The sequence below is a fragment of the Polypterus senegalus genome, chromosome 11, assembly GCF_016835505.1.
Source record: "Polypterus senegalus isolate Bchr_013 chromosome 11, ASM1683550v1, whole genome shotgun sequence".
In the NCBI taxonomy this organism is placed as follows: domain Eukaryota; kingdom Metazoa; phylum Chordata; class Cladistia; order Polypteriformes; family Polypteridae; genus Polypterus; species Polypterus senegalus.
In genome coordinates, this window is record NC_053164.1 from 24,680,776 (window position 1) to 24,694,474 (window position 13,699).

General features: G+C 41.0%; 2 protein-coding genes across 3 annotated transcripts in view; one reads left to right on the forward strand and one right to left on the reverse strand.

Annotated features, from left to right (window-relative positions):
• The window catches only part of kcnk6 (potassium channel, subfamily K, member 6), a 51,126-nt gene extending 49,004 nt beyond the window's left edge, over positions 1 to 2,122 (reverse strand). The window contains exon 1 of the mRNA XM_039768174.1: positions 1,664 to 2,122. Coding sequence (XP_039624108.1) covers positions 1,664 to 1,979 — 316 coding nt within the window. The 5' untranslated portion in view covers positions 1,980 to 2,122. The remainder of the gene's footprint in view (positions 1 to 1,663) is intronic.
• Positions 2,123 to 11,358: 9,236 nt separating this feature from the next.
• Positions 11,359 to 13,699, forward strand: part of enkd1 (enkurin domain containing 1) — a 31,187-nt gene continuing 28,846 nt past the window's right edge. For both annotated transcript variants that reach the window (XM_039768175.1, XM_039768177.1), the window contains exon 1: positions 11,359 to 11,491. The gene's annotated coding sequence lies outside the window, so the exon portion shown is untranslated. The remainder of the gene's footprint in view (positions 11,492 to 13,699) is intronic.

A 13,699-nucleotide genomic window follows, 5' to 3' on the forward strand; every position in this document is an offset into this window, starting at 1 on the left:
AAGACATCAATTTTAATTCCACTTGTTGCCATCAGGTCACAGGTTCCATGTTCCAAAGATGAAAAGGAACTGGTTTCATTCCAAATGCTAAACAAGTTAAATATTAATAAGCATCCATGATCTAATTAATAACATTGTATAATAAACATTTATATTGGGGAAAAAGGCTTCTCTCTCCCCTTGTTCTACTCTTAAAGGTTAACTCTGGCTGTTGGCCTTCCTTTCTTTCTCTTGGGTGGGATCTGAATTGAATTTAGTTTTGTCAAGTTTGACTTGCTTTTATGGAATGTTACTTGCTTTTAATAAAATTCAATAAAATAGAAAAAAATAATAATAAACATCCATAAACTTAAATCATAAGGTGAACATTAAGCATTTGCATTATTCATCATTCAAGTCTAAATGTTGGTTTAATGTATATGTCTTTTATGCTTTATCTAATATTTCACCATTTAGTATTCCACTCGTTACTGTATTTTATTAATTTGTATTAGTATGTTCATATTTCATGGCTGTGTTCTTCATCGATTTGTTTTTAATGTTACGTCATGGTCACTCTGTAAAACCTGTTGAAAAACCAAAATGTCCTTGGGACATTAAAAATGAATTGAATAATTGACATTTTTTTAACACAGCCTTCTGATGAACACTTATCAAATCATCTACATCAGCTCCAAAAACATTAGCTAAATGTTTGGTAAAGTGCTGGGGCTTTTTAGATTTTGATTTGTCAGGCTACTAAACCAGGTAATGAAACTCAAAGTGATGACAGACTGGATTCACACTGCAATAAAAGAAGTGCTTGATCGCTTTAAATAGTCTTACTGTGGCTAAATAAGCACTGAGTGCTTTTAAAGTATACATCCTTTGTATTAACATTCCAGGCAAGATCATGATCTGGGATAAAAGTATTTATAGTCAGTCACTATTTTTACCCCCTATCCTAGAACAACAATGGGTAAACAAGAAGATTTCTGGCTCTTAAAGTTAAATTTTATTTCTCTAGTCGTTTGGATTTTCAGAGTAAGCTTTAATTTAATTGTACTATGTCATGACAATATGCTTTACATTACTTGTTTATTACTATTATGACTATACCCTTTTCAATAAATGAAATGCTCTATATAGATAAACTGTTATTACTAAGCTCTCATATATTAAGATTTGCCATAACAAGCATAATAATTTTATCTGTCCCTTGTCGCATCGGCTATTGCATCGTGTCTAAATGCTAGCTGTAAAACACAGAATAGGCCTGGTATGTCCGAGTGCTGACGTGTGAGTGCAAGAGTCAGACTGGCATCCCTGCCAGGGATAGTTCCTGCCTTGTGTTTGTAACTAAGTTGTTACTCTTTTACCTCAAGCTGCAGTGAGAGGATCCACTAAATGACGACAATTCCGGATTGCGCACACCCTGCTTGAGGGTGCACGGGTGTCAAACGTGTCCCGGAAGCGGGTTCACATTGCTGCCGGCACCCATACCGGTTTATCGTGCCAATGTTTTGGTAGGGGAAAGAGTAAGGATGTGTTTCACATCCGACAAAGTTTCCGAACGTTTATCGTGGACGTTGATCATGATTAACAGAAGTACTGAACAAAACAATACTGTAAGTAAACATGTCAACTGCACAACATGCCTTTTTATTTAAATTTAGCAACTTACCCACAGTCGTGACCAGTGTGCCCGCGAAGAACAGTGACGACGCGAAGTCCCAGTTGGTGTTGACGGTGGCATTCTTCAGGATGGACACGCCGTACTTGTTGGCCTCTAAAACCTGCTCCAGGAAACTTTCTAGCGAAGCGGAGCTGATGCAGCTTTGGTTTAGAAACTGTGCTTTGAGCGCCCTTAACTCGGCTTTAAGGCGTATTTCTTCAGGTTTCTCTATAGCAGAAAAAATCAGAGCGCCCAACAAAAGATAGCAAAGGTAAAACAAGAAAAAAAACAACAGCAAAAGTCCCGAACTACAATTCGCTGACATGTTTGCGCTTTCTTTTTTTAATCGCCTCTCACTGGTCTAAAGCGAGTTAGCTGGAGTACTTTGTGTCTGCGGCTTCCCTGCGCTTGTGTCAGCCAACCCTGCACTCCACCTCCCCCAGCAGCGCGTTCATACGCGCGCTCCCGCCCACGAAGTCACCCTTTTCGCTCGCTCACGTGCACACGTAACCCTACCCTTTCCTTTTCGAGCTCCTCGCAGCGGACACGCGCGCTCAAACGAACTTGCACTTCAGATATTTTTACAGCAACGTTACTCTTTTATGATAATAGATTACTGCCGCGGTATCGTTTGATTTTAAACAGGAAAGTTTAATAACTCCATTCCCTATTTCCTGTTTCATTTTCACAGACCACGGAAAGACAAGATGTTATTTGGAATTCGATGTTTGAAAGGCGAAGTGAATGAAATCACGACAAGCGAAGAAAGGGTCATGGAAAAGTGGAGAGAATACTTTAATAAGCTTTTAAATGTTGAAAATGACTGGGATGAAATCCTTTTTGAAAAATCTGAAAGAAGGTCCAGCATATCTTTTAACAAGTCTGTAGTACTAGGTTGTTGTACCGTGTTAGCCATTATGAATGTAGAGAAAAGCCAAGCAAAATGACACCTTTTATTGGCTAACTAAAAAGATTACAATATGCAAGCTTTCGAGGCAACTCAGGCCCCTTCTTCAGGCATAAAAGGTGTCATTTTGCTTGGCTTTTAACAAGTCTGAATTTTGAAACAGCCTTAAAGTATGAAGTATGGAAAGGCAGCTTGTTCAAACTGGCTCTGTATGGAAATTATTAAAGCTGCAGGGAGAAATGATATTAATAGTCCATCTTAACTTATGGGCACTGGCCTGGGGCCCCAGCAGCATAGGGGACCACAATTTATTTGACGCCCATGTTTCTGTATGTTTCTGTTTTGCTGTCTTAACAGGGCACAGCGCACTACATTGCTATAGGGTCTGTGATGTTGTTCAGAGTGGCCTGAGTCCAACTGCTGTTTGCTAAGAACAAATTTCCACAAGATTCCAGAGAGCTGGTATTTTAATTAAATTGTGCCAGTCTATAAAAATAAATGAAACTCCACAGAATGTAGATAATAAATAGGGATTAAGGTTCTTTATGAAGGCAGTCAAATGAGTGTTTGAAAGAAAACTGAGGAACATAGTGTAAAACAAAATGCAGTTGGTTTCAGATCAAGTGTCAGCACCCAGGATGGCATCATTGTTGCCCATCAGATGCAAGAAAAATATAGGGACAAAGTAAAAGAAGTATGGTGGGCCTTGGTTAATCTGGAGGAGGCCTTTGATAGGGTGCAAAGACAAGTGGTCAAATGGGTAATGAGAGACACAGGTGTTAAGGTGTGACTGATGAAGGCAGTGATTGCCTGTGAATGTTAATGCATGGATGAGGTTTTTGACTAATGTGGACATGTTGATGAGGTGGGCATGCATCAGTGATCTGTCTTTAGTCCTCTTCTTTTTGCTGTGGTCCTGAAAGCTTTATCTAAAAATGGAAAGGAAGGTCTGCATAGAGAACTTCTCTACACTAACGACCTGGCACTGTTGACACCTAGTGTGAATAAGCTAAGGAAGAAACTGAGTTGCTGATTCAAATGACTTGAGAACAAAGAGTGTACAGAGAAAAGATGAACAAACCAAAGTCACTGCAGTCAGGTACAAAGTTGTATAGGTTTCTGTGCTCTGTCTACAAAAGAGACATGTGGACAAACTCAATACAGTTGGGTGCATGTCCTGTGCAGTAGAATCAAAGGGGCCTTTGGAACAGCACTGGATGGTGTGATGGACGGCCGGAGGTTCAGTCCGGCTGGGACGTCCCAAAATGGGAAGAAGGGAGAAGAGCAGCCTTTTCGGGACACTGCCTTCCCCTGGGATGCTAGGTGGCAGCTCCCCTGGACAACAATGGTTCCCCGGATTCCCTCAGGGCATCCTGGGACATGGAGTCCATTTCTTCAGCCCTGTTGGGTGCTGTGGGTGCCGCCAGAGGGAGCTCACAAAGAACCTGGGGACTCGTACTGTTACTACGACCCAGAAGTACTTCGAAGGCATGAGGACAGAAGCCCGCAGTACTTCCGTGCTATTTGAGAACTGAGGATGTAGCATTGACCTGGAAGAGAAGAAGGAGTACTTCTGGGTCATGGACAATAAAAAGGACTATGGGAAACCCAGCAAGGAGAGCTGGAGTTGGGAGGTTGGGCGACGAAGCTGCTGGGAGTGGAGGGTTGTTATTGTGATTATTGATCATTGTATAAGTATTGGAGTATTGTGGATTGTGTGGTGCTTTGTGCACTGTATTGAAGAAAATATTAAAGAATTCTTTTTGGTGCTTTTAAACATGTGTCCTCGACGTCTGTCTGTGGGGTTTCACGAGACAACACTGCCTCTAGCATCCACAATGGTTTTGTATGCAAGCAATGTAAAGATGATCTGAAAGAAAGTCCAAAAATCACAGTGTTCTCTATTGATAAGCGCAACTATAATGCCTGTCATATGTTGTTACGTTGGGGACACTCTGAGTGCACTAGGAGATGAAAGGATGCCAGTGCTACAAAAATAAGATGTGCTCTAAGAATAAAAGACATAATGTACAAAGTATGTGTGCCGCCAACGTGCTGTATACATGTGAGACGTGGACTATGAAAGTTTAGGAGGTCACGGCTATACAGCAAATGAAAATGAGGATGCTGAGGTGGATAGCTGGTGTGTCACTGCGAGAGCACAAAGCAAATTATGAAATTTGCAGTCTGTTTGATGTGGAAGATGTAGCAGAAGAAATAAGGAAAAGTTGTTTATGTTGGTTTGGACATATGCACAGGAAAGATGAAGACACATGAATCAAGAAAGTGATGACCTTGCAAGTTAGTGAAGGCAGGCCCAAGACCAGGCCTGAGAAAACCTTGAAGGAGGTTGTACTGTAATTGTGGACTTAAAATTGAAAGGCATAAAAGAGAGCAATGTGCAAGACAGAAATGACTGGAGAAGACAGATTCATGGTAAAGTATCACCCCAGTTAACCAGGAATAGTAGTCTCTAAATGAACAATGATGCAGACTGTGGAAAGCCTATACAGTACATTGGGTGTCTCAGAGATTAATGCAGGTCAGCACATGCAGTGGTATTGGGTTTATTATAATTAAAATCTAGTTGATTTCAAATTGCTACAAGGTGCTGTATTGGCATCAAACATTAAAATTAGATCTGCCTCAAAATGGATTTGAATAAATGTCTGCTAAGAAGAAACTGTAACATTTACCAACTATTTTTACTCATTTAAACACTGTGTCCTCAGTCGTTCTCCTTCTGCCATCTTCTGAAGAAAAGCAACTCAGCATGTATTATAGAAAAAAAAATCATGCTTTATTCTGTTTCGTGGTGGGGGAGCATGAGGTAGGGTGCACAGTGATGGCGGTGAACTTGAGGAAGGCTACTGGACCTGATGGCGTCTGTGGTCGAGTGCTGTTGGATTGCACAGATAAGCTGGCTGGGGTTTTCACCAAGATCTTCAACCAGTTCTTATCCCAGTCCACCTTTCCATCCATTATATCTCCACTGCTCCACTACCTTGAGTAGCCTAAATGATTACCATCCAATGGCACTTACTCCTGTGATCATGAAGTGCTTTGAGAAGCTGGTCTGAACTTGCATCATTTCAAGCCATCCATCAATGTTAGATACACACCAATATGCTTACAGGGCAAACAGGCCTACAGAGGATGCCATAGCCACAACTCTCCATACTGTCCTAACCCACCTAGAGCAGCAGGGGAGTTACACTGTTCTTTGTAGACTTTAGCTCTGCATTTAATACCATCCTCCCTCATAAACTGGTGACCAAACTGACAGATCAGGGATTGTCTCACTCCATCTTACTCTGGATTATGGACTTCCTCTCTGATTGCTCCTAGAGGATAAGAGAAGGCCCCCCACATCTCCTCAGCCTCAACACTGGTTCTCCACAGGATTTTAACATTCAGTCATGTTCAAAGATCCACTGGACCTTGCTGAGCCCCCTTTTGTTTACCTTCGACACCCACAACTGCACCCCTGCACACTCCAGCAACAGCATCATCAAATATGTGGATGACTGTGGTGGGGATCGTTTTCGGAGGGAATGAGTCCTATTATTGGCATGAAGTGGAATGGTTGTCTATGTGGTGCAGAGACAACAATCTGGTTCTTAACACCACCAAAGCCAAGGAGCTGATCATCAACTTTAGGAGGAAGAAAATTAATATTCAGCCCCTTTTCATTGGCAGGGATTATGTGAAGAGGGTCTCGAACTTCTGGTTCCTGCATGGACCTTAATTGGAGCGCTAACACCACAGAGCTGGTAAAGTAGGCACAGCAGAGACTTTACTTACTGAGGATCCTCAGGGAGAACCTTTTCACCCAAAAACTGCTCATGTCCTTCTACTGTTGCTCCATATTGACTTATTTCATCAGTGTGTGGTTTGACAGATGCACTGTATCAGAGAGGAAAGCTCTCCAGAGGGTCGTCACCACTGCCCAGAAGATCATCGGATATCCTCTCCCATCCTTGGAAGATCTTTACAGGGCCTGTAGCATAATTAAAGATCCATCCCACCCTGGTCACTCTCTGTTTGAATTGCTGCCTTCAGGCAGATGCTTCAAAACAATAAATACACGGACAAATAGACTAAAAAATAGCTTTTACCCAAAGGCTCTGACTGCACTAAATGATGCTCACACAGTGAAACTTGAAAGGGAACACATTATGCAATAAGTAGTGGCAAATTGTAAAAAAAATGTCCTGTTGTGTAATATGTAATATGATGTTTGTTTTGTTTTTCCACTTTTATAATCTCTTTTATAAATCTTTATAGTTATGTGGTTTTGTAGTTTTATAATTTCTTCCTCTTTTGAACTTGTAGGATGGCATCCAATTTCATTGTACGTGTGCAATCACAATAGAGATATTCAATTAATTTGCGTTTTTCCCCATTTTACTATTTTGCAAATGACATGCTGCAAAAAAGCACATAAAGCTGAGTGCTGATTAGTATTGTGAACTTATGATGCAGGTGAATGATGGCCTTGGTATTTTTAAAATGTAATGTATTGCTTTGATGAAAAGTATAATGTTATTTGTTAATTTCTTATCTCGTATGCATATTACAATGTCATTCCTATTACCCTGCAAGGCCAACAAGTACTATGCTGCCACTGTCCTTGTCTAAATCTCACTAGGTTATGTACAATAATCAGTCAATCAGTCAGTCAGTCATTTTCCAACCCACTATATCCTAACACAGGGCCACGGGGGTCTGCTGGAGCCAATCCCAGCTAACACAGGGTGCAAGGCAGAAACAAATTCCTGGGAAGGGTCAGACCACCGCAGCGTACAATAATCATGTTTCCTGAAACAATTTTTCCTGAACAGGGTTGCAATGTATGTAAAATATTACAAAAAATAAAAGAGAGTGATGAGAAATGAGTCAAATTTCCCTTCATATAGAGCTTAGAGAAGTTGGCACTAAAATTCATTTCACCTGCACTTTTGCAAGCCCAAAATTCACTAAAAAAGAGTTGATTTATAAAGAAAAGGTTCCATGTCAAAATAAGCAGGGTAACAGACAATCAAGATGAGACAAAAAGGCGCACTGCTAGACAAAAGCTTTAGTCCAGTGAGGCAACTGGAGGTCATCAGGTTCAAACTTAGTGCATGGAGCACTTAATCAATAAAGTATACAGCCGAGCTGATCAGTTGGGTACCCACCACACACAGCATTTGTTTCAAAGGTTATGCAAATTATCTTTAAAGTAAACTATGTATAATAAGCACCCCTGCAATTCCTTTCATTTGATTTAGTATCCTGATTTTGGCTTTACACTCTTCCCAGAGTCCCTACAAGCTCAGTCAGACAGGGGTTCATACAAGCCTCACAGAACAAGAATATCATTCTGTTGGAATCATGCTCTACATGCTGATAGGAGAGGGTGTGAAACCAAGGGGTTTTCCACATGCAACCTTTTTTACTGGAGTATTGTTCTGCTCCTTTTATTCCATGTTCTGGTCTTCAAAGACTGATCCAGGATTATCTACCGACAAGCACAAGTCTCATTGTATTGCCCTAATACTATATGTAGGCAGAAGTCAAGGACTTTGTAAGTAACTCAATCTGTAATGAAATTGTACAAGTCTAAGTCAAAGAGACTGATGTCTCACAAATTGCTGATATGATCCTTGAAAATAGTAAGTATGAATTTGTTTTGTTTTGCAGAACTAGAATTCCTGTTTATTGTTGACCACTATTCAGATTTCTGGGAGGTCGAGTTGTTTCCAGATTGGTCATCTGAAACCATTATTAGATATTGCAAAGCCCACCTTGCTTGTTATGAGCAGCCAGATAGTGGAATTTCAGACAATCGTCCCCAGTTTTTAAGTGAACACTTCAAGAGGTTTGCTATAGAATGGGAGTTCAGGCATGTCACATCGTTTCCACGGCACCCTGAAGCAAATGACAAGCCAGAATCTTCAGTTAAAATAGTGAAGCAGTTGTGGAGAAAAGCAAAGTGTCAGGATGATGATTTATGGGAAGTTGTTCTTGACTAGTGAAATACTCCCTCAGAGGGTATGGACAGCAGCCTAGCACAGTGATTCAGGTCCAGGAGACTAAAGACATCCCTACCAGTGAATGATAAATTACTTCAGACTGTGTTGTCCCTGATGTTCCTGTAAACTTTTAAAACAGTACCAGATAGCCAAATTTCACAATGATTCCCTTTAGGTAGGGAATCCAGTTTGCATGAAGCCACTGCCTGGTGATTGCACTGTGAACTATGGCCAGCCGGTCATCCCGGCCAATACCCCCAGGCCGCCACGTGGAGCTCTCCCTGCAGCATGGAGGTGCCCCAAATACCAGCAGGAAATCATGGACAGTGGAGTTTTCCTTTACAGCCCTGCTGGATACCACAGAGGACAACAGAGGACGCTGCAGGGAGGCCCAGAGAATCGTATGTGCCCTATAACCTGGAAGTACGTCTTAGTCACAGCAACAGGAGGAATGATGTACTTCCGGGATGAAGAAGAGGACTTTTGATCTGATCCGGAAGTGATAGGAAGTCACATGGACTGAAGGACTGGAAACACTTCCAGGTCAGGCAATATGAAAGGACTATGGGAGATCCCAAACCTCGAGCTGAGCTGGGTGGAAGGGTTGCAACGCGTCTGGGAGTGGTGGATTGTATTATTGAGAATTGTGTTTATGGGTATTGTGGAGAGGAGAGTGCTTTGTGCACTGTGTAATAATAAAAAGTCAACTTACTGGACTTTTACCTGGTGTCTGGCGTTTAATCTGATGGTTCAAGAGGACAACAGCGCCCTCTATCTGTCACAGCACAAAGCGCTGGAGGATAGGAACTTGCTGGCAAACGGTAGCCCCATGTTCAAACATGGAAACATTGATGGAGCCTTATACCGACTTGCATTGTGCCAAGCAGACAACAAAGGTGAATAGGGAGTTATTATCTATCTTCCACAGAGCCCTACAGAGTTGGTAGATAATCCTGTCCAGTCTTTGAAGACCAGAACATGGTACAAAAGGAGCCGAACAACACTTTCAGTAAAGAAGGATGCATGTGGAAGACCCTTTGGTTTCACACCTTCTCCTATCAGTACGCAAAACACGATTCCAGCACAAAGATATTCTCATACTGAGAGGCTTGTATGAACCGCTGTCCGGATAAACTTATAGGGACTCTGAGAATAGTCTATAAAGCCAAAATCAAGATGGGTACTATAGTCCAGCCACCGACATATCTACATGGTTGCAAATGTGAGGAGAAAATATGAAGAAAAACAAATATATATAGTGTGACAGCAGGGGGCCCAATCGCTCCCTTAAACCCTCAGGTACCACTTCAAACACCAAGTAAAAGTCCAAATGTTATTTTTATTTGAACAATACAGTGTACAAAGCACCCTATCCTCCACTATATTCATAAATCAACAATAATCACAATCAATAATCCAATCCTTCAGCTCCCCTCCTACCACTCAGGTCAGCTCGCCGTCTGGGAGCTCCCACAGTCCTTTATACTCCCTGACCCAGAGGTGTTCCTGCCCAACAGTCCACAAGTCCTTATTCCTTCCGGGTCAGGGTAAATAGTCCTTATCTTTACCCCGGAAGCATGTCGTTTCTTCCTGTCACAGGATTATGACACACTTCCGGGTTTTAGGGCATATATGAGTCCACTGGCCTCCCGGCAGCGACTCCCAGTGGTACCCAAGGTATCCAGCAGGGCTGTGCATAAAAACTACATAGTCCATGAGGCCCTGCTGGAATTTGGGGCCCGTCCATGCTGTCGGGAGAGCTCCTCCTGGCGGCCTGGGGGTGAGGGCCGGAATATGAAGCCGGCCATCCATCACAATAGGGACAGAGTATTAAGCACTATTATTCCTGGAGCAGATTTAACTTGTTACTTGATTCTTTTTGTGAAAAAAATCAGTTTCAATTTCATGTGAATTGGTGGCTCAACAATATTATTAGGTTAAAAGAAGTAGTCCCAAGCATGAGTGCCCTAACCAAACCAAGCCATTATTCCAGGTATAGAGGACTGAAGATAAATAAGATGACAGAATATATGATACATAAGGTTAATGGTGATCAGGATTTAGAAGTTACCCAACTGAAAAATTAATTTTTAGAATAAGTGGTCCCCGTGACCCTGTAGTTAGAATATTGGATAATGGTTGGATGGATGGATAACTGGTAGCACAAGATGGTAAGCTAGATGCAGTGATGACCCATAGAGTTCAATGTGGATGGAGCAATTGGAAGAATGTATCATGAGTATTGTGAGACTGAAGAATTAAATGAAGGTTAAAGGTAAAGTTTTTAAGACAGTGATAAGACCAGCAGTGATGCAGGAACTGAGACATGGGCAGTAAAGGAAAAGAAGTTATATGTGGCAGAAATGAGAATGTTCAGATTATAGTGTGGAGTTACAAAAAAGGGCATAATAAGAAATGAGACAATAATGCAGCTACAGTACAACAAAAGTGGGACAGATATCAGAAAAGTCCAGGAAAGCAGGCTGAAGTGGAATGGACATGTGATAAGGAGAAACAACGAATGTGTGTTTAAAAGAGGGGAATGGAGATACAGGGGAAGAAAAAGCAAGGGAGGCTAAAGCGGAGATGGATGGATAAAGTAAATGAAAATATGAAAGAATATGGTTTTACTGAGGAGGCGGTGCAGACCTGAGCTGTATGGAGAAGGGTGATCAAGCACATCGAAAAAGAAGACTGCGGTTCACAAACGGCACATTAGCTGTGTCTCTACTGCGCATGCTTCAACTTTTTAAAGTTGGTTGCTTCCCTCGTACAAGTCCTGTTGTCATGGTGAGACGTCGTCGTCCGTTTGGCTTGCAGTACGTACGCGCGCTGCGTGCAGCAGGCAGTTGATGGAAGGCTAGTGCTTTCTGGAGTAGACGAGGAAGGCAGCGAAATTGGGCAGTTTACTTGGTAAATTACCTGTTTTTTGATATGGCATGCTCAGGAATGAAACTAGTATATAAACGGCAGACAACGGTATTTGTTTTAAGAGCGCACACAAGAAAAATTGAGCTGCGTCGAGTATGTGAACGTATTGCCATTGGAAGAATTATCGTTAAAGACGTTAGTGATGTACGTTTGTTTATTATGTGCGGGTTTAGGAAGTCTTAGACATAATCGCGTAAGTATATTCGAGTTCAGTCACAATGTTCAGGTCGCCTGACCATTTTAGAAAGTGGGCAAACGAGCCTTCTAACTAAAGTGCGTAAAGTAGGTAGCAGTGTTTCTAGAAAAGTTTGCCAGTAAAGGAAGCGTATTATTGTCTACTCCCGTTCAATTCTCGTTGTCTTAACACTTTCCTGATTTGCGTTATTTATATGCTTCGACCCCGACGTTGGATCATAGCAATTGTGACATATATACTGTATAGTGTGTGTGTGTGTGTGTGTGTGAGAGAGAGAGAATGTTTTTGCCTGTTTACTTAAAACGTGTAGCTGCCTGAGAAAGATGCATTTAGCAGGGCATCTAGGTGAAGTTTTCTTCCCCCCCACAACGCCATGTATTAGCTTAATGTGCAGTAGCTGTAAATTAAAACGTTTTCTTGGTGGGGCAGCACAAATTTGAAATCCAGTACAACATGAGTGGGCAATACACGGGCAACTGCACACGCAATGTTTGTTCAAGTTAATTTCTTAATTAAAGTCTAATTCTTTTGGTTTATGGATTGTGTCATTCAATTCGATATTATACTCCTATACAATACCAATGGAAAGGATAGACACACTCAGAAATATTTGTTTTTGATAAACCTTGATTTTTTTCAAGATGCCATTAAATTGATTTAAAAATAGAGCCAAGATATTACTAGTTTTTCTAAAGACCATTACAGCTTGAAATCACTGATTTTTAAATTATTGTTCCCATACAAATGCAAAGCCCCAATTTCAGCTACCATTCCTTCAGTGTCCTTATAGTAAACTCCCTAAATGTATCTTTAATTTGTCACCTGTAAATGGCTATTGATTATTATGAGAACCATTATAATTGTGTCCGCATCACCAAAACCTGCTTTCTTAAGATATGTCAGTTTATTGTTTTTGTATTTTTTTTTTTTTATTTATTTGCAGAATGAAGGTTATTCAATGTGACAGATAACCAGAAACTGAACATTTCATGCAAAGTTGTCTATTGCTATCTTGAGAGAAGAGGGCACACTGAACCTGACTAGAACAGAACAAGAATGTCAAGGCCTAAATGCAGAATTGCATAAGAGGATAATTGCATGAATTCTGTAGTCTCACAAATAAAAATGCTATGACTAGTCTTCTGTTGGCTGCTCCCTTAAATAGATGCCAGCTTGTTCTTTCTCCCCACAATAGCCTAGTGACTGTTGCATATTCTTCCACTGGTCTCGGACGAAGCCCACTGTGCTCCTGACGTAATCACGCATTGTATTGGAATATGTAACGGAGAGCATGCCTTGCTGAAACAGAACAACCTATACCCCAGAAATGTCAGTAGAGGACAGGCTTTATCTTGGTCCTGTGCTTTATCAAGTCATTTCCATTCTACCTTTTCCATTTCAAGTGCCGAAATAAATTGGATGTGCTGCCACTTTTAACTGCTATTGTATTTTTGCAGAATTTGCATTTTACATTAGTTTGTTTCACATCAGATCTTTCATATCCAAACCAGTTCTAGGCAACCAACTTAACGTTACAGTCTTTCTCTGGAACAGCCTCATTTGCTAGAGACACACTGCTTATCATTATTCTTTGCATTAATATCTTTTGATTTTACACATGTGGCCAGCTAAACAGAGTTGGGTGTTTGCTTGACTGTTTAATTGTACCATTTGGTAAAAAAAGAACATTGAATATTGCTTTAAAACATGTAGAATTAAATGATTTATTCAAAAAATCACCCAGCACTACCTGTAAAGCAATTGTCTTTAAAACTACGGTCTCTGGTGTTCTTACTCTATTATGCAGTTGTGCACCTTTGGCATTCCACGTCTTTTTCTGTCCTGGTTGTATCCAGCTTTCTTTTTCCTCTCAAAGCAATAATAGACACCTTTGGATAAATCTGTTGCATGAAATAACCTTCTTTCTGCAAAAATAAATTAATAAATGTAGTTAGGAAGGCCACTACTTTGCAACCCATGCTAACAGAATATCA